Here is a 21,867-nt window from a genome sequence, read left to right as displayed (position 1 = left end):
CTTCAGGTATTTCTTTAGTCTTCTATTTAGTTTCCTGCTTCTAGAGCCTGCATCTTCTTTCTTGATTTACTGTTTTGTTTTGGTGAATATGTCTTCCACTTGCTTTCTAAGAAAAAGTACATATGAGATTTTTTTAAGTTTTTTTGTTTTTTCAGGTTTTGAATGTGAAAATCTACAACCTTGATACTTATTTGACAGACTGATTGAAAATACAGTTCTGGGTTGGAAATTATTCTCCATCAGAATTTTGAAGAATTATGTTATTTAGATTTCAGTACTGCAAGCATTCTGATTCCTGATCTGTATATATAACCTGTTTTTCTGGAAACTTACAGATCTTTGCCTCGGTTATTTAGAAATGTCGTGACATAGGCATAGCTGTGCATTTGTTTCTCTCCTTGTTAGGGTGATCTGAAGTCCTGGTTTCCCTTGGATTTGGGGCATTCCCCAAGACCAACTTTTAGCCTTAAAACTACGAGAATCCCATGCAAACCAGGACAGTTGGTCACCCGATCTTTGCTTCTTTTCTCTTTCTGGATCACCTATTATTTTGGGTAATTGTCCTTTTGGAAGGTTCTGGTCTTGTCTTTTTGTTCTTGCTTTCCTTTTTTGTTCTACTTTCTGGTAGGTTTCTGTAGCTTCTTCCAACCTTTGTATTGATTTTTTATTTCATGTTCGCTATCTTTGTTTTTCTTTTCAAGAGGTTATTTTGTTCTCATTTCCTTTTTTAAAAAAAAAAAAGGTTTCCTTCCCCCTTCTCTTTTTCTTTCTTTAATTGAAGTATAGTTGATTTACAATATTGTGTTAGTTTCAGGTGTACAGCATAGTGATTCCTTTTTTTTGCAGGTTATATTACATTATGGGTTATTACAAGGTATTGGATATAATTCCATGTGCTATGCAGTAAGTCTTTGTTGCTTATGTATTTTATATGTAGTAGTCTATATCTGTCAATCTCATACCCGTAATCTGTAATTTCCCCCCTCACCACCGCCACTGTAACCACAAGTTTGTTTTTTATGTCTGTGAGTCTGTTTCTGTTTTGTATATACATTCATTTGTGTTATTTTTTAGTTCTGCATATAAGTGATATATTGTATTTGTCTTTCTCTATCTGACTTATGTCACTAAGCATAATATTCTCTAGGTGCATCCATGTTGCTGCAAATGGCAATAGTTCATTTTTTTATGGCTAAGTAATATTCCATTGTGTGTGTGTGTGTGTGTGTGTGTGTGTGTGTGTGTGTGTGTGTGTATTAATTATACACGCACACACACCACATCTTCTTAATCTAGTCATTTATTGCCAGGCACTTGGGTTGCTTCCATGTCTTGGATATTGTGAATAGTCCCGCCCTGAATATTGTTTCTAATTATAGATGCATATTCCCCCCCTCCCCATTAAGAGCGAGTTTTCTTTTCTTGCAGAGTCCTCTTATGTAATTTTTTTTGGGGGGGTGTTTACTCTGGTTTTGACTTTCATACTAGGAACTTTCCTCAAATTCAGGTAATTCCTGGGTGTCTCCTCATACTCAAGAGTAGGGGAACCAAAAAATCTAACTTACAAGCTCTGAGCACATGGATGAGACTTGACTGAGATTCACTATCTGATGAACTAATTGGGCTATGATCATTTTCAGATCTTTCTTCTTTGGCTGGTAAAATTCCACAGGGAAGATTCTTTCAGACTCCTGCCTGGAGGTGAAAGCCTAACTGCCAGAGTTCTGGGGACTAAGTGGGAGGAGATGCCTAGGAAAGAGGCCATGTGTCATCCAGTTTGTCTGTATATATTTGATCCTCCCCCCTCTCATTTTTGGTATGATGCACCTATTTGCAACTGTGTACTTTAATGGAGGATTTCTTTATTTTGTACTTTCTAAGGAATAAAGGTTTTATGTTTACCTGCCTCAGGAGAGGGACATTTACCCAGCTGTGCAAGTTGGGGAGGGAATCTGGGGATCTGACTGCTTCATAAATAGCCTATGGAGGCAATCCTCAGTTTAAACTCTGAGGTCGTCCCAGAAGTACCTGGTGTCATCAATTCCTAAACCTTTGTGGGATTCTGAGTGTCAATCTAATTGGTAATTTATCTCAGTTTTCTACCTTCAGTCTTCTGGTCTTCCCAGTGTATTTAGCACTGGAATTACTGCTTTTTCATCTTCTAAAATTGTGTTGGGTTGTGATGGTTGTCTCTTCCATTCTTCCCATCCTTGTGAATTTATGCCTCAGATTCTTTTAATGCTATTTTAGTGGAGTTTCACTAGAGGACAGAGTGAATGCATGTGGGTCATTCTTTTATCTTTACCCAGAGGCAGACACTTTTCTATGTATATGCACATATTTTTTTTCAAAAGTAGGAGCTCACTCTGCATGACAGTAGGCGTTGCTTTTTGAGTGCCTATTATAAGCCAGGCTCCATACTAGACAGTTGACATACATTAAATTTCATTATGATCACAGAATGAGGTAGTATCCATGTTTTAGGTATGAAGAAACCAAAGTGCTTTATCTGCCTAAATGATTTTAACTGACATTTTTCCTTTCAAAAAATAAGCTATAAATCACGTCATCTTTTTTTTATGGCTGTGTTGGGGTCTTCACTGCTGTGTGTGGGCTTTCTCTAGTTGCAGGGAGCAGGGGCTACTCTTCGTTGCGGTGCGCGGGCCTCTCATTGCAGTGGCTTCTCATGTTGTGGAGCATGGGCTCCAGGCGCACGGGCTTCAGTAGTTGTGGCACGCGGGCTCAGTAGTTGTGGCTCACGGGCTCTAGAGCGCAGGCTCAGTAGTTGTGGTGCACGGGCTTAGTTGCTCTGCGGCATGTGGAATCTTCCCGGACCAGGGATCAAACTCGTGTCCCCTGCATTCGCAGGCAGGTTCTTAACCGCTGCGCCACCAGGGAAGTCCAATCATGTCTTTCTAATAACTGTATATGGATGTACCTCTTAGCCCATTGCCAACTAAGAGGCATTTACATTGTTCTTCTAAATTTTTTAATTGACTATAGCTGTGTAATTCATTATTTTCTTGTAGGATATAAGATAAGAAACTTAACACTGGTTATGTTTCTTTTAAATATTGATGTATATTTTAAATTCCCCCTAGAAATATATGAATTTATATTCTCACTAGTAGTGTAAACATGCCAATTTGGGGACTTCCCTGGTGGCAAAGTGGTTAAGAATCCACCTGCCAATGCAGGGGACATGGGTTTGAGCCCTGGTCCCGGAAGATCCCACATGGCGCGGAGCAACTAAGCCCGTGCGCCACAACTACTGAGCCTATGCTCTAGAGCCCGCGAGCCACGACTACTGAAGCCTGCATGCCTAAAGCCCGTGCACCGGAATGAAAAGTAGCCCCCGCTCACGGCAGGTAGAGAAAGCCCGTGCGCAGCAACAAAGACCCAATGCAGCCATAAATAAATAAATAAATAAAAATTTTTTTAAATGCCCATTTGTTCACATCCTCATTAACTAACACTGTGTTCCTGCAGTTTTTATTACCATACTGATGTTTATTTAACCATTCCTTATTATTGGACATTTAGCTCTTTTCCAGTTTCTCATTATTATAGTGGTTAGATGAATATATTTGCACATTTCTAAGTTTTTAATTCATATTGCCAAATCAATGAACGCAATTGCTGTGCATTCACTAGGAAATAAAAATTTGGCTTAGGAAATTCCATTTGGATTTTAGCTCACTGTCATCTACACAACTTATCTTTTACTGTTACTGATTTTAAAATAAACATCTATGATCCCTTTTATATGATAGGTTACTTTTCATTTTGTGAATTTATTTTAGAAAAGCAGCCTTTGATAGAGATGTATGTACTTGAACATAGATACACAACAATATCAAGATATACCAGGTTCTCATGATTCTGCAGTGGCTGAAGGAATTGAGTTAGCCACTGAAAATATACCCATCATTAATTAATTCTCTTTATTGGGTCCAGTTTTTCCTGTAGCAAAGCGATCCAATTACATGATTCTAAATTGAACTCCTCATATGTGGTAATAGTCCTGTTATTTGGTGCTTTTTTTTCTTTTATGAAGGAAAAAGGAGTGGTTCTGAAAACCCATTGAAACAGATTTTATATGTAAATGGATCTTTAAAGTAGTTACTTGAAGGCTCTTTTTATTTTTAACATTTTTTTTAAAAATTAACTAATTTACTTTTTGGCTGCATTAGGTCTTCATTGCTGTGCGTGGGCTTTCTCTAGTTGCAGCGAGTGAGGGCTACTCTTCGTTGCGGTGCACAGGCTTCTCATTGCGGTGGCTTCTCTTGTTGCGGAGCACGGGCTCCAGGCGTGCGGGCTTCAGTTGTTGTGGCCTGCAAGCTCAGTAGTTGCGGCCCTCGAGCTTTAGAGCACACGGTCAGTAGTTGTGGCGCATGGGCTTAGTTGCTCCGCAGCATGTGGGATCTTCCTGGACCAGGGCTCGAACCCATGTCCCCTTCATTGGCAGGCGGATTCTTAACCACTGTGCCACCAGGGAAGTCCGCTCTTTTTAATATTAAACAAATAGGGGATTTGTGTTTAAAAGATCAGTATATTCATCTTTTGATATCTATACATGTAAATGAATTGTAGTAATTTTTCTAGATATCTACCTTGTTTAAGGTATTGGTTTGTGTTCCTTATTCATAACAGTTTGTCTACTCCATTTTAAAATGGAATGTATTTACTCTCTATAGGAATATGCCAAAAACTGTAAGTAAAAAAAAAAAAAAAAATCAAGATACATAATATTGTAGAAAAATTAGTACTGAAACTTTTTTTTTTTAATGTCGGTTCATTGGTTTGTTTATTTATTTATTTTTGGCTGTGTTGGGTCCCCATTTCTGTGCGAGGGTTTTCTCCAGTTGCGGCAAGCGGGGGCTACTCTTCATCGTGGTGTGCAGGCCTCTCACTGTCGTGGCTTCTCTTGTTGCAGAGCGCAGGCCCAGTAGTTGTGGCTCACGGGCCTAGTTGCTCCGCGGCATGTGGGATCTTCCCAGACCAGGGCTCGAATCCGTGTCCCCTGCATCGGCAGGCAGATTCTCAACCACTGCGCCACCAGGGAAGCCCTGAAACTTTTTTTATTACTAAGATATTGTTTAGCTTAGATCTTGTTTGGTTTTTGGTTTTTGGTTTTTCTTTTTCCAAACAAAGAGATTTTGTTTTGGAGAGGTTTTTTGGGGGGGGGGGAGGGGTTGGCGAGGGACTGTTTTTTTCCCCTAAACTTCAGGCAAGTCCTTATACTTTTCTTCCTATTTCTCCTCAAAGTCCAGGTCAATAAATGTTTTCTGTAAAGACCCATATAGTAAATATTTTAGGGTCTACTGACCACATACAGCCTTTGTCACATATTCTTATTTTATTACAACTCTCTAAAAATATAAAAAGCATTCTTAGCTAGTGGGCTGTACAGAAACAGGCTACCAGCAGGATTTGGTCCATACCTACTCTAGACTACAAATTATAATACAGTAATGACTTATAATCAGAAGATTTGGGGTTATATGTGATACATATTCAACTAAAATTAAATGGAAATCAGCTCACATGACTGGTAAAGCCAAGAGATTGTCTAGCTTCAGGCTTGGCTGGATCCAGGAGCTCAAATGAAGATGGTCCTGTCAGTCCCAAGTCTGTGACTTATGACACCCTCATTCCTCCTCTTTCCCCAAAACACTGTCCAATCATTTATATTTCTATACGAAAGTCTCTTATATCCTCGGGTCATATGCCTGTCCTTAAATGAATTAGTATGGTGAGGGGGAGGGGATAGTGGTGGAGGAGTTGTAATTGTAGATGATGAAAATACAACAGTTTGAGTCTCACTCATATAGTGGGAGTATATTGTGGATGACAGTTCCATCAGTACCACATGGAGAAGGGTTAGGAGATAGCTCTGCAAAGAATTTTTTTAAAAGAAAGAGAAAAAAAGAGGCAGGTGCTCAGAAAAAGGGCTGCTAGATAATATACAGTAGATGTCTGTTTGATCATCTTTTACTGTCACTTTAAAATGATTATATAAATTGCAGAATAAAAGTGTCCATTTATTTGAATGGAGTCATTATTCACTGAATAGAGATGTTAGGTCAGTCTCCCGCTCCTCCTCTGCTTGATTTTCAAACAACCTTATGAAATACATTGACATTCATGTTTACTCTTGTACAGCAGAAGGAATCTTTCAGGAAATTGGGAAGTTTAATTATTGCATTGCTAGAATATTTTATTATTGAGAGGAGTGCTATATTTTCATTATAGAACTGTGTAGTAGGTTCGATTATATGTGTATATCATGTCAAAGATTAGCATACCTGTAACAGATCATGTGAGAATTAAAAATAGAATGAAAGCTGATAGTGCATGTGTATTGCCCAGTTGTCTATTGCTACTTTTAAAGTAATTTGACACAGTTAAGAGTGAAAACCATACCTTTTCCAAGAGAAATACTTTTGTACTGAGATGTTAATGTAATGAGAAATAGTTTTAATATTTCAAGTCGAAAAGAAAAATCGGTCATAAGTAGAAGGTACCCACGAACATCTTAACTATTTTTACGTTAGTAAGAGTCCAGAAAGTAAAATGTCTAAGGCCCTTAATTTGTTGATTCTTTTAAAATGTTGTTATATTTTTAAAAATCCAAGCTTACAGTTGGATATATAAGAGGTTTAATTATTTCACATTTCAAATGTCACACTTTAAAAATGTCACACTTTAAAAAAAGGACTTTTTTTTTTTAAGGGTGAAGCCCTGCACTTCGTGTAAATCAGTTTTGCTTAGGAATACTTTTTCAAAAAAAAAAAAAAGAGTAAGACATACCTGTATTGTAGAAGACAAATCAATTAGGAATTTTAAGAGAATACTAACTGCTAGTTTCACCTTTATCCAAAGGAATAAAGATTATAGGAATATATTTGTAGTTACAAGTGCACATATTCTTATACTGGTAATACAGTTGATCCTTGAACAATGAGGGGTTAGTCTGCATGTAACTAATAGCTGCCTGTCCTTATCCATGGTTCCTCCACATCCTTGGATTCAACCAGCCACAGACCGTGTAGTACTGTAGTATTTACGGTTTACTGAAAAATATCCAAGTATAAGTGGACCCTGCATTGTTCAAGGGTCAACTGTAATAAGAGCTTTGATACAAGATTTATACCTAACTGTATTACACAAAGGCTTTGTGGATAAGAATATATTAATTTGATCAGTGATATTCTGGTTGCTTCTCAAAGTGGCATCATAAAAATAAATGATAATGCAGGTTTGCTGCATTACAGAGCCTGGGACGGAGAGATGTGTTTGTGGTATGTGTGTTCCCATGCACAGATGTTTTAATCGATTTTCAGTAGGTTGTAGGTTTACACTTTTCCATGTTTCCACCATTTATTAAAATACTCCATATTTGACCAGTAGAATGATAGGAAACATTTCAGTTCTACAAAAATACTCTATTTTTATACAGAGAGTTTAAAGTTTTCTAAACGAACCAGTAAAGCAAAATTTTAATACCTTGCCACAAGTATATTGAAGATGTAGGACTCTCTGTTCTGCTTTAAAATAAGCTTAGAATTGTGTAGTTGTTTGGGTTATGCACTTTTAAGCAAGTCAGTTAATATTTTTGTGTCTGAAAAATGAGAATTATTACAACTTTATATCTGAAAGTGCTTTTGAAAATCTCCATAGCCGATCTAAAATTGTGAAATAGGGACTTCCCTGGTGGTCCAGTGGTTAAGACTCCGTGCTGTCCATGCAGGGGGCCTGGATTCAATCCCTGGTCAGGGAACTAGATCCCACATGCCACAGCTAAGACCCAGAGCAGCCAAATAAATAAATATTAAAGAATAAATAAATAAAATTGTGAAGATAGTATGTGCTAGCATTGTCAGTTTGCCGAATGGCCAAAAGAAGGTTAAGCTGTCCTGGTTTTCTAGGAAATACTTTATCTACCAAGCTGAAGTTTGTGCTTCAGCTTTCCTTTGTCCCAGAATTTATGACCTTTCTATCTTCTAAACATGTTTTAGACTTTTGGAAGAATTTATGTAGTTCCCCTCTAAGGAAGTTTAGAGAACAAAATGTTGGGGGTTCTCTTACTTTATCAGGATGGATGGAGTTAATGTCAATTAGCCTGAGAGTCATTTTACATTATGGTATTGTGATATCAGTTATAAATAGCTTTCTGTTCACTCTTGTTTTGGTTTTTCTCTGCCCTACTTCTCTGTAACTTAGTACAGTTCTTTTAAAGTCTAACACCAAGAATGGTTAGAAAGATTGTGGCACATCCACACAAAGGAATACCACTTTGCAATCAAAAGGAATGGACCAATACGTGCAACACCATGAGTTCATCCCCACGACACTGTATGATTCCATTTATATGAAACTCCAGAGTAGACAATAGCAGCAGAAAAGAAGACCAGTGATTGCCAGGGACCTGAAGTGTGAGGGGGGGATTAATTGAAAGGGCCATAAAGGAACTTTTTAAAGTGATGGAAATGTTCTGTGTCTTGATTGTGGTGTTGGTTGTATGCGTGAATAAGTTTGTCAAACTCATTGAACCCCGTGCACTTAAAATGAGTACATTTTATCATACGGAAATTACATTTGAATGAAGTTGTTTAAGAGAGAGTTAAACACCAAAGTCTAAAATAGGACATGAGTAGTGAAAGTGTCAAAAAGTATACTGTCACCACAGATTAGCAATAAAGCAGTAGCCCACAATACATTGTTGAATATTATTTTGAATGTCACTAAATAGATGTGAGAATTTGTACTAGTGTCTCTATTACTGTATCACGGTATTTATAGATACTTTAGTATTACATGAACTAAGTAATATTAGTGACAATAATACAAAGGTTTTGAAAGTGCCTTATAAGTGAAAGTACCTTATGTTTTTTGCAGTTTTAATATAATGTGCACTGATGGCTTTTTCCCTCTAAATTGTACATTTTTTAGTCCAACTTAGTCACATAATTCAGATAGATAAGTGTAATTTAATATTTTCTGAAATATTATAAAATTTCTAAATTTTTTAAATATTAAAAAATAGTGACATTATTAGCTGAATATATTAAGCTAGCTCCATAATCCGTCTACATGCCGTGTCCATCTTTCAGGTGTCTGGGGTGTGTATCCAGCTAGGCAAAGATAAAATAGTATATAGGATGTCAGGTATAGCTTTGTGATCACATCAAATAATTCTGGTGACAGCTATATAGAAAATCAACCTTAAAATAAAACTGAAATTTAAGAAACGCTTAGGCCAGTCTTCTTTTGTCACTTTAAGTTTCACTCTTTGATCCTTTTATGCTGGTTTGAAGAGTCTAGATAATCTTTCACAGAAGTTCTTTGGGGTGGGAGGTCGGGGGAGAAGGGCCCAAAAGGTCTGGTTTAGGTTTCTGAATGGTAATGCCTGTCTGAACATAGATTTTTGTCCTTATACTTTCTGCTTTGTGTTTAAAGAGTTTTTAATAGCTTGCTTTTCACCTAGCAACTTTCATTATGTATAGTTTAAGTGCAAATTGGATGAACTGAAGTTTTTAAATGAAGAGTCTAAAAGGTCAAGAAGATGTCTAGAATCCTTTTTGCCACCTCTTTCCCAGAACCTTTAGTGGTGTTTTTAACAAAATCAAGAGTAAGGAATTTCTTATCTTTACACTTTTTAAAGCAGTGAAGTGGAAGAAAATTAAAATTGGAGAAGAAACAAATGATCTGGAGAACTGTTATTGTACAGTTGGTCTCTGAGAAAGTTACCATCTATTTAAGATGATGCCAAAAGTTCCGGTGGAAGTATGCTCTGTTGACTTTGGAGACCTCTTACTGCTGGGGGTCTTTGTTTAGATAGAGCTCACCACCCTGTGTGTTGTCATGTCATGTATGGTGTAGAGTAAGTGTTGTTTGGGGGGCGGGGGGCAGTAGACGATGCTCTGATGGCTTCCTCATTGTTCATGAACTAGCAATAAACTTTTCTCAGAATCCGTTATCCCTATAAAGGTATTAGTTAGATTCCAGAATAACATGTAAAGTGTGCTTGATTGACTTTCTCCCCCTAATTATACAGTATTCTGTAAATTGGACATTTGAATAACCTTCAGTTCAAATGTATATTTCTTGCCATTGAGTTGGTGAAAGGAAACATTTTGTTCTCTCGTGGCCTTATTGATGAGCCTCATATAAACTAGGTGAAATGGGACAGTGCAAAGAGAATGCAGTAAAGTGCTGAATGAAATACAGTAAAGTCCTGAAATACATAGTATATACAAAAAAAATCTCTTGGCTTTCGTTAGTGGAGAAGAGTAGTGGAAGAGTAGAGTTGTGATAGGAACTTTTCAAGAGGATGGTTTGAGAGGAGAGGGACGGTCATTCATGGTGTTGGTTAGCTTGCGTCAAGGTCAGGCCAGAGTGAGAAGATTTCTCCTGAACAGGAATGCCAAGCACCGCATGAACTTCCCCAGTATGAGCAGGTGCAGTAAAATCGAACTATGGAAGTGAACCTGGGCCGCTAGGGAGGCCGTGGGAGAGCCCGTGGATTTCTGACCGGGTGATGGCCTGAAGAATTGTTGTCAGTTTTAATTTAAGGTAACTGCTCCTTTAAAATTTTTACTTTTGCATTTCACATGTATAGGTTTAAGAAAATCTACCAAGAAGCGCAGCGAATCCCCACCTGCTGAGCTCCCCAGTTTGAGGCGGAGCACACGCCAAAAGACCACGGGCTCCTGTGCTAGTGCCAGGTAATAATCTGGGCTTTGCCAGTTTATGATTAGCTCGTTATCTGTGTTCAGCTTTCAGCAAAATCCTTAATTTTGTAAGTTTTTAAAAATTATTAAAATTTTCTCTTTAATGTTGAGCAAAGAAATTTGTTTTAATATAGCTAGTATTGCTGTATATTTTTGTGAATTCTTCCCCAATATTTATTTACCTTTTTTTTGCTAAGTTTTAATCATGCCTTTTTTGGGCAACACCTTTGTCTTCTACCTTTTCCTCTGCTGTTACATTATTTGCACAGAGTTATTGCCAATAGTTGAAAGTCTGGTTGCTTTCAGAGTTCTAGTCTGCCAAAGAAATCTCTAATGAGCATCTTTATGCAGATTTGGGTTATTTTTAAAGGTAGCTAAATTTCCCAGTAGTGTGATTAATGGATCAGAAGGGATGCCTGTTGTAATGGCTGTAATATTGCCTAATTAGTTTCTAAAAGTGTTGGCACAAGTTATTGAGTTTAATGGGTGAGGGGGAGAGATGTACTTAATTTTCATTTTGTGTTCCAGTACCTCTCCTCACAGAAGAATGTAGGTTTGGTTTGTGTTCTCTCACATCTCCAGTTCCCATTCCTCCTGGTTGCTATTTTGGAGCCCCTTTTCAGAAAATGATCTACCTTTCACATATGATACAGTGTATTATTTCATATACTTTATTAACTGATTCAGAACCTTAGGATAAAGTTAAAAATCTTTTTGTTGGAATTTCATCTCAGATTTTCAGGCTTGGTCAGTTTTGGTCTTGTGCTGGTAATCACAGCTTTATGGGACTTCTCCATCCTTTATATGTACTTCGTTCTCTCTACTAAATGTGCCAGAAACCAGTGATGCAGGTGACTGATTTTAGTTTACCTTTTCCCTACTCTAACTTAGGTCAGTAGAAAGGCTTTAAGCACTTCTTTTTGTTCTTCTCTGAGGTAATCGACTTTATACTCTTGGCCGTGGGTACAGTAGTAACACAAGGAAACAGTATGACTTGTTACCTAATAAGCCATAAGAAATGGACTCTTGCCACTTTAATCTCTACTTTTCCACTTATTTCCTAGTTCTGTCAGGATTGTCTAAAATATCTGGAGTTAGTACACCTGTTTGCCTTTGAAGTTTTTTGGCAGTACTTTTATGAGGACCTCTGAGAAAATTTCTTAGTTCTTTAGGGCTTTTGTCCTGTTTTGGGCCAAACTTTGAATCCAGTTTACCCAAGGTTTATAATCTTAGATATAAACCAAATTCACTGTAGTTGAAAATTAGTTTTAAGCTGTATGTGGCGTCAGGTAATCTAGCGTCCTATCTTTCTCTGCAGCATTCTCTCCTTCTCCTCGGGCCCACTGTCTTGATGAACGAGAAGTCACTTACATGCTACACACAAGCTGTCTAGCCGCCTGCCTGCAGTGCTCTTCATCTCAAACTTTTCTGAATTAGTTGAGATTCCTCTTACATTTAGTGCTTTCGTAGCCGATCACAGCTGCGGCTTCGTCTCTTTAGACTAACACACCTTGAAGGCAGCAACCAAATGTTCAGCACAGAGTGTGTCACATGGTTGATACAAATTAAATGTTAAATAAATGACTTAATTTGAATCCCACTAATTTATAGCTTGGTAATTGGGGTTTGGAGTGAGCTTTTTTCCCCTGTGAATGAAAGGTTGGCAAAGTAAATCCCTGCTTAGGGAGGAGTTTTAATAATTGAGAGAATAAACTCTTCAAGAACTCATTGGTGATTCAGAGCTTTCATTTACATGTCACTTATGCCTGGTTCCTTCTTGTTCTTTACTAGACAACATCTAATTTCACTGTAGTTTACTTTAGTCTAAAACATTTCTTTAGTAGTAGATTTTTGCACTTTCTGAGGTCATTTGGGGAACTGCCTTTAAACAATATTAAGTTGTTGTAATTTTGGAAGTCTTCTGTCTCTACCTGATTTGCTTACTGATTTCGCTATTAAAATAGAAAGAAAGTCATCAATAAAATATAATCTGCTTCATGATAAATGACTGATGATTCCTTTTTCCATATCTTACACTATGCCTCAATCAGAAACAAGTGTCTTCCCAGATGTCATCTGTATTTACTTATAAATATTAAATACTCATTTCTTTTATTTTAAAGGCTAGAGCTATTGTCCATTATTAGGATAGTAATTTTTTGATGATTTAAGTAATCCGGGACTTAAGTGATGGGAATTTTTCCCATCTTCTTCTCTCCCCCTGTCCTGCCCCCATTTTCAAGTATCAGTCTGAAAGTCCATGTAGTGGTCCACTATTTACCCAGGAATTAGGGATCTATTTCAAATGAATTGAATTGTTTCTGCAGAAGGAATCACTTTTCCATGTAGTTGAAGTGTTTAAAAATCACTTCTGTTTGTAAGGATGACAACAGCTCACAGCAACACAAAAGCTTGTATTGTCAATGTGATATAGCTTGGATGAGTTTTAAATATACAAAGTCTTGGTTGTTACCCATAGTGATTTTCTACAACAATTTTTATGTAAAAAGAAGAAACTAGCTCTGTGTTCCATGCATTGGAGCTTTGTGCTGTGTGGACATTGCTCCTGGTCACTGGGAGTGTTGCCTATGATGGCATTTTTCTGTTGTAGTCGGCGAGGCTCTGGCCTGGGCAAAAGAGGAGCAGCTGAAGCTCGTCGACAGGAGAAGATGGCAGACCCTGAAGGCAACCAGGAGACAGTGAATTCTTCAGCTGCACGGACGGACGAAACTCCCCAAGGAGCGGCAGGTAGATTGGCACTTCTTAAGCCTAAAAAGCATTTATGAATCTTGCAGATTTATTTGGAGATAACTTACTTTTTAGGTACACCAAATATAATGGAAGAGAGGAGACAGATACATCTTAAGATGTTAGCCATCACACTTCTTGTTCGCTTTTGTTCCGCTTTATAGATTTGGTGTTTTGATTAGTTGTATTCATTTGTTGTTGTTTAATCTTTTTCCAAATCCAAATTTGTACTAATTACATTCAGAGGCCTTTTAAGAAGCAGTAAGTCCCTTTCTGTTTAAGCTTCTTAAATATTGATCAGTACATATAATAGTTGCCTACTGACTGTTTGTAAAACTTTAAATTCATAGTAAAAACGTAAGGATGTGGCTTAAATTGCTTCATACAAGTCTAAATTTTAATTTAGAATGTTGTAGTCCCTAAAAAATAACAAGTATTCAGTTTGAATCTAAGCAGCTTTAAGACTAGTATTCCTATCCTTCTGGGTTTCTTATTTTTATTCTCCTAGATGTCTTAGCCCAGCAAAAATTAGGCCCCCCGCCCCACCCCAAGTATGTACCCATTTCCAGTGCCAGAAGGCGGCTGACACTCCACGGCTTGATTGTGGCTAACGGTTTTAAACAGTAGCTCGTTATAAGCATTTCTCACTAACACTAAGAACAGATACAAAAATATTATAAGTCATCATTATGAACATATGGGTCTGAGTTGAGTCCCTTAAATCTGGATGATATGCGTAGCTTTAGGCGTAGGCATGTTCTTACTTTTGAACAGAGTTCTTTCATGTATTACTGTTAGTATCAGAATAGGTGCAGTTTTCTTCAATGCCTGTGGTTGATTGTATATCCTCATTTACCAGGAAGGTTCTGGTCTGCCCACTGCTGTCCATGTTCTGTGCCTTTTGTCTCAGCTTTCTGTCCAGCTTAACATCTTTACCAACTTGTCTTTCCTGGTTTTGTATGATAGATTACATGGCGAACTTACGGCATCTCTTCTGGTGGTGCCTTTTTCCCAGAATAGTTTTTCTGAAGGGTTAAATGGTAGATTTTTGGAAACATACACTGCATTGCACATGCAACTCACTGAAGCTCTGTAGGACACACAGCCTATGCTTCCCAGTGTTTTAATGTTTATTCCAAGTCTGATTATGGAAGTGGAGCAATTCCCATATGGATGACACTTTGAGAGGGAGCTGCTGAGTGTGTTGTTCAAGTGGACTCATTATGGTAATTACAATAGCTAACATTTACAGAGTGTACACTCCATTGCAGACACACTATTAAGCACTTTACATATATTCTCATTTAATATTCAGAACAACCTGCTGAGGTGTGAGGTGCTGTTATCCTCATTTTATAAATGAGAACAACTGAGATGCATAATGGTTAAGCTTGCCAGGGTTACAAACTAGGATGTGTGACTCTCAAATCCAGGTCTTAGAGAAAAGAAGTGCACAGTTATAACAGCTGTGGTGTTCTGCTTCCCTGTGGTTACTCGAGTTTGTTTAATTCATAGGGGTGTAATTGGAGGCCAGAATGAGGGGGTGGTGTGTAAAATTTTGTTCCTTGGTATATTTGCCAAAGAGGATAAAAGCTTCAAGGGATTAGGTTCACGCGATTGCCCTCCGAAAGGCTCGCCTGTGTTTCATTGTCATCCATATTTGAAATCCCATTGTGATCTAGGTGCTTTCTGAGTTTACGTAAAAGATACATGTGCATGTTCACTGGCGTTAGAGCAGCACTAACTTTATTACCTTTCGGAGGCTGGATCCCTTGTACGTACTACAGGGGTTCCTCTGCCGGCTCACTAAAGTGCTTCTGGGGAAAGAGGCAGATTACTTATTACTAGCTTTATATTAAGTTCTTCAGTGTAATGTGCTTTCGTTTCTCAGTATGTAAAACTGGAATTTAAAGAAAAATAAAACCCTCTAAGTTTGTGTAGAGTACAAACTGATGGTGGTAACGTAGAGCATCTTATGGCAAGTGTCCATTCTCAGACAGTTCTTATACAGTTGGTATAAGACTCACTTCATCTGAAGCATTTATTTTGAAATAATGTTTTTACTAATTTAAAAAAATTAATCTCTTCAGTCTTATGTATATATTCATTTTTCAGTGTTTCTTTATTTTTAGAGATCATTTCTTCCTGACTTATTTCAGTGGCCTCGTTGATATAAGTGTATTTCTTTTTTCACATGTAGGTATTAAAGCATTGCTCCATCTTTGGAATACTTGCTTATATCACCCTGACTTTGCCAGTGTTGTTGACATTTAGGAAAGTTTGTTGATTATGGTGTCCCTTTGGGTCACTCTGAAGTTTACTGTGATGTGGAGTGCAACCCCTCTAGCTCTTCATAGAAGAAGTGTCAGCTCTTGAAGTTGAAAGTTAAGTGTTCCCCACATTGTCCCAAGAGCTGAAGGGTTTAGTTTTAGACTTCATTAGAACTGAGCATCCCTTTATAGTGCTGATAAAGTCTTGCAAATCTTAGTGATACTAAGGTGGGGAATCAAGCAGTCTTCTTTATACCCAGAAATCAATCAAAGTAAGGAAAAATGTTCTGACACCTACATTTGGCATTGGGAATCTTAATTTCACAAGAAATGAACAGGGTCAGATTGTAAAAAGAAAGCAACTCAGTTTTGTAAATTTTTCTCTCCCTCATTATATTTGGTTAGTACCACTAAAAATTAGATTGCTACCATATCACCTGATGCCAAGGCCCACGTAAGGTGTAATTATATTCCAAACAACCATTCTTCTGGCCTAGCTCAAAAGTTTTCGTGACACTAAAAATGTCTTCCCGTTGCCTCCTATACTTAGGTATTTGGTAAACCCTTAGCAGTTCCTGTCAAGTAAAAGTGAATTCTATCAGCTTTAACTGTGTGTTGGAAACTGCCTTACATGGTGCTGTGAAGATATGCTGAGACTAGATGGGAGAGAGACCAGTTTAAACAAAAAAAAAAAAAGATTGACACCTCTTAAAATCTGGCATTGGATTTTCTCTGTTTGATAGCCTTGCTTTTATATTTGTGTTGGGATGTATTTTGTGTGTGTTGCCCAAGGTTTGATGCCTTGATTGAAGCAACTTTCTCGCTGACTGCTATTAATGGGTTACATTTCCTTACCTGCATGAGTTTACAAACAGCCGCTCACTGTAAGCTAGTTTGGTTGATTTAATTTTGTAAAACTTAGAAAAAAGGGAGCTATGGTAAGCAAATGCCTATTAATACTTGCCATCAAAGGAATGGCAGCTGGAAAGGATCTTTTTCCTTGGGTCCAGTAACTGATTTGTGTCAAAATAGGCCCTCGACTTGATTAAAAACCAGAATATCCCTGCTCCTCCTTGTAGTGGGTCTGTGGCTCCCTTAAGGTTGGGACCCTCCCTATAATAGTCTTAACAGCTCTTTTAATTCTGTGCTTTTACAAGTTTTATGTCTTGGTTAATGTCTTTGTGTCAGGGCAATTTGAGGTATTTATTATTCATTATGTCAGTTCTTAGAATAATATGTTTAAGAAGTCACTTAAGGTTAAACCTTTAAAATTGTAAGTTGTAGATTTGTAGACTGGTTTAAAGTCAAACTAGTAGAACCTCTGATACGCTTTAAAAAAACCCCAGCATTACCTTAAGTGAACTTGTGATTTTTTTTTTTCTTAAAAAATGTGTGGTTCCAGAGTGTGCCTTTGAGGGGGGAGCAGGAAAGAAAGAAAAACCAACAATTTTGTTTGCCAAAACTTAGTATTTGCTTTCCACATTTTGTAAAAGTTTCAAAGTAAGTTTAAGAGCCACTTGACTAAGTTCAGTCATAATTGGGACCTGGTAGCAGGGCTGGTTGGCGTGGTTTCTGTATAACGCGAAGAAGCAGCGGCACTGAAATCAGGAACGAGTGCTGGAGGGTAAGTGCGAGGCGCTGGTAGCGTGCAGCTCGTACGAGTGCGGCCTGCAAAGTCAGACTGCCTGGGCTCACGTCTCACGCCCGTGGTCAGTTGTCCGACCTTGGGCAAGCACTCAAAGACACAAAGCCTTGGTTTCCTCATGTGCATGGTGGAGCTTGTAATACTTCTCTGTATGGTTGAGAGCAAACACATGGACACGTTCTCCATACAGTCGGCATTTAATGAGTGCTACCTACAAGTAGCCTTATATATATATAAGTACAGTTGTTATTTCCTTTTTCTCCATCAGAAGTGTGGATTTTGCTAAACTCCATTACTCCTTAATATTAGCATTTCTACTTAGCCTGTTACTCTAAACCATGGGGTTGCCAACGTTTTCTGTGAAGGGCCAGATAACTGATGATTTAGGCTTTATGCAGGCTCTGTTGGAACAACTCTGTGGTTGTAGCACAAAAGCAGCCACAGGTATGTGAGTGAATGAGTTTGCGTATGTTTTAACAAAATTTTATTTGCAAAGTGGTGTGCTGGACTGGATTTGGCCTGTGGGCCACAGTTTGCTGATTCCTGTTCTAAACCATACATTTTTCTACCAGTTCTTTAAAAATCCCGGTGAAATGTTAGAATACTTAAATGAGGGGTGAAGAAAAGTATTAAGAAAACAGAGTTGGTGGCTGGTGTATTTACATCTCTTTCTTCAGAAAAACTCTTTACATTCACATACGTGATCCATGTGCCTCTTTTAATAATGACAAAAATATTCTTCCTGCCTTGCATTCTGTTACCATCTGTCAAGTGGACAGGACTTAAGGTATTGTGGATGATGTGGTCATACACAGCTGAGAATCGTCTATGTACAAAAAATGCTTTAGGACTCAACAGACACTGAGAGGAGGGGACAGTAAAACTGCTAGTTTTACAGGAATATATTTTCGTCTCCTGGTCAGCTTTATAATATTGTAGAATCAGCCACTATTTACTTAGACTGAATTATCGATCGGGTTAGCATTTTGGGTAGTAGAATCCTTCTGAATCTGAACTCTTCATTCTGCATTTGTTTTGACATGTTAGTTGCCCTGTCTTTTGTACTTCAGTGTTTTGCAGTCTTCTGTCAGTTGTAATGTGTTTCTTCAATGTTTTGTCCTGGAAATAAGAGAGCGTAATCTTTGCACAGTCTTGAAATGAAAGAAAACACGGCAAACGATCGTATCCAGACTATAGTCCAGGAATAAAGCAGACTGAAGAAGGCACACATCTACATGGAACATTTTCCCCAAATGTCAGTTTTGCTTTTCTGTTTGTGACTAATTGCCCATCTATTAAATATCACAATGGTTTTTTAGCAGTGTTATGTTTACGGACTTTTGGTAGAGGAGTTCAGGATAAGACTCAATTCAGGAACAGTTTCAAAGACAGGAGGAAACTATGAAAACCGTGTACGAGTGAAATGCAAAGGTTGTATATTATGCTTGTTTCTAATGTAGTTGAGCCATCTTTTTTCCATAAAACCTACATGATGAAGTCTAGAATAACAGCTGGTGTGCAATGGGCAGACACGTTTGCCTTTATTCATTGTTGTCTGTAAAACTCTGCTTTTTCTTTTTTAAGATAAACCAGACATAATGAATTTAAATGTTCCTCTCCTAACCCTCACCTTTCCCCCTCTTCGAAGCCTCTAGTTCTGTTGCAGGGGCTGTGGGCATGACCACTTCTGGGGAGAGTGAATCGGATGATTCCGAGATGGGACGATTGCAAGGTAAAGAGAGTTACTGAGCTTACAAGAAACTCTTGTCATGGGCTGCCTTTTACTACCGTTCTTTGTTGAAGTTAATTTGGATAAGCTCATAAAAGTATAATGTAGCAGTGCCCATATCTCCAAAAAAGCTTTGTATGTAGTGGTGATTTGATGATTTGGAATTGGAAGATGATCCGTTTGGCTCTTCATCTTTACTGTTTAACTAGATAAAAATCTTATATAGTATATTTATTTTTTATGTTTAAAAATTTTTTTTTCATTATGGTTGCATGTATAGCTAGTAATACATTAAGGGAGATATTGAACAAGGGGTAGCTTAATATATTGTGCTCTGGTATCTAATAACATATTGCATCTAGTAGGATGCTTGATCAACTGTTTGAAAATGAATGTAGATTGTATACATAAACTCAAGGTATTATAATGTTGTAAGTGCTTTTAAAAAGCAGCTTTATATTATGTATACATTATTTACAAGTACATGGATATGTGTTTTTATTATCTTCAGACAGCTGATTTATAGAATAGATCCCCAGTGTGAGGCTTACAAGAAACATTAATGAATCAGTTTCAGATTGCTTTTAAGTTCCTGAAGGAACTTATAGCAATCACTTTTTGACTAGAACTCTTATGAACAGTTTTTCTCACTTTTGGGAACTGATAAAAATGATTTTTTTCCTGTTTTTAGAGGATCTCATGATCAGTATCTGACTGAGAAATAATAGCGTGAAATAGCTAAGGTGCTTAACATAACTTCTTCAAAATAAATGTTTACTTTGGGTTTTTCTTGGACCATTTACATAGTCCCTGCTGGCACGGATATTTAATATCTCCATAAAACCTTAAGATGCCCTGGAGTAGACACATGGGTGTTGTAACTTATATTAATTATATTAGTATATACAAGTGGTCTTGAAAAGTTTAATGTAACTTAAAGTTCAAAATGGAAAGTAATTGTTTAAATCAATTATGTGATGAATCAGTTGTTCGAAACTTCTAGATAAGATCAGTTGTATTAACACTTCGACTACTCCTCCTGCCCTTCTTTTTTCCTTAGCTCTCTTAGAGGCCAGGGGTCTTCCTCCTCACCTGTTTGGTCCTCTTGGTCCTCGGATGTCACAACTTTTCCATAGAACAATTGGAAGCGGAGCTAGTAAGTGAATACTTTTAAATTTGTCCTCCCCTCAGAACTCTTAGTAATTAGTTGAGTGCTGTTTCTACTGTTTACCTATTCATGTAAGAGAGTTTTCACATAAGGAAGTTTTCATGAACTTTAACCTGTTTTAAAAAACAGTTTCTGCACATTCTTGCCTTAAATAATAGCAACTCTTCAAGATTTTCTCCTTTTATTTTTAATTACTGAATTGGAGCCATTAGAAAACCATCCAACGTTTACAACAAGATTGACCCTTCATTTTGTTTGTTTTTGAACTATAGAAGAGTACAGGATCTCAGGTGATTACATTATTATAGCATCTGATTGCATGCTTTGCACAGATTTGTGTCTTGAGATTTTTATGGTATAATAAAATTTAACCCATTAGGCAGTTGATTATAAAATGAGCCTGAGAGGAAAGATTTCTCAGCAGAATTACCAGTAACTAGACTCATTTAATCAAATTAATATAACCCAGAGATCTTATCATATATGCTAGATATAAGAGTGATTGTTTAAGTCTCAGTTTGTAACTAAGAATATGATTTTGCATAATCACAAATTCAGTTAAATTCTGTCTGGTATAGAATATTACCTTTAGCTTCCTTAAGCAATAAAATTTACATTTAAGCGTTTTTAAAAATTGAAGTATAGTTGATTTACAATGTTGTGTTAATTTCTGCTGTGCAGCAGAGTGACTCAGTTTTATATATATATACACACACACACATTCTTTTTTACTTCATCAATAATATTTCCATAGAATCAGTAGGCTATTTGCAGACTTCAGTCTTGATTCATTTCAAAATTTCTGAAGTGTTACCGAAGGTTGTTAACCCTGACCTTACAAATAAATTTGTACTTGTATAATTTTCCATTAAATATTCTAAGTTTAAAAAAAAATAATGCAATGTATGTACATGTGCTCATATTATGTGTACTTGTACTTGAGGATTTTAAGAAGCAGCGGGTATTTTATTTTTAATTTTTGAATTTTATTTTATTTTTTTATACAGCAGGTTCTTATTAGTTATCCATTCTATACATGTTAGTGTATATACGTCAATCCCAATCTCCCAATCCGTCCCACCCCCACCCCCCGCCACTTCCCCTGCTTGGTGTCCATACGTTTGTTCTCTACATCCGTATCTCTATTTCTGCCCTGCAAACCAGTTCATCTGTACCTGTACCATTTTTCTAGGTTCCACATATATGCGTTAATACACGATATTTGTTTTGCTTTTTCTGATTTACTTCACTCTGTATGACAGTCTCTAGATCCATTCACGTCTCTACAAATGACCCCAATTTCGTTCCTTTTTATGGCTGAGTAATATTCCATTGTATATATGTACCACATCTTCTTTATCCATTCGTCTGTCAATGGGCATTTAGGTTGCTTCCATGACCTGGCTATTGTAAATAGTGCTGCAATGAACATTGGGGTGCATGTGTTTCTTTGAATTATGGTTTTCTCTGGGTATATGCCCAGTAGTGGGATCGCTGGGTCATATGATAATTCTATTTTTGTTGTTGTTGTTGTTTTTATTTGCGGTACGCGGGCCTCTCACTGTTGCGGC

At 37.3% G+C, this 21,867-nt stretch overlaps 1 protein-coding gene across 15 annotated transcripts in view; it reads left to right on the top strand.

Annotated features, from left to right (window-relative positions):
• Positions 1-21,867, top strand: part of TRIP12 (thyroid hormone receptor interactor 12) — a 149,489-nt gene that overhangs the window by 65,062 nt on the left and 62,560 nt on the right. For all 15 annotated transcript variants that reach the window (XM_082841383.1, XM_082841392.1, XM_082841393.1 and 12 more), the window contains 4 exons: positions 10,625-10,730; positions 13,348-13,484; positions 19,048-19,131; positions 20,189-20,284. In XM_082841383.1, the coding sequence (XP_082697509.1) occupies positions 10,625-10,730; positions 13,348-13,484; positions 19,048-19,131; positions 20,189-20,284 (423 nt within the window). The remainder of the gene's footprint in view (positions 1-10,624; positions 10,731-13,347; positions 13,485-19,047; positions 19,132-20,188; positions 20,285-21,867) is intronic.

The sequence above is a fragment of the Leucopleurus acutus genome (assembly GCF_964270905.1).
Source record: "Leucopleurus acutus genome assembly, chromosome: 6".
In the NCBI taxonomy this organism is placed as follows: Eukaryota; Metazoa; Chordata; class Mammalia; order Artiodactyla; family Delphinidae; genus Leucopleurus; species Leucopleurus acutus.
The sequence above is the reverse complement of the archived record's forward strand: the minus strand, read 5'-3'. Positions and strand labels throughout refer to the sequence as shown.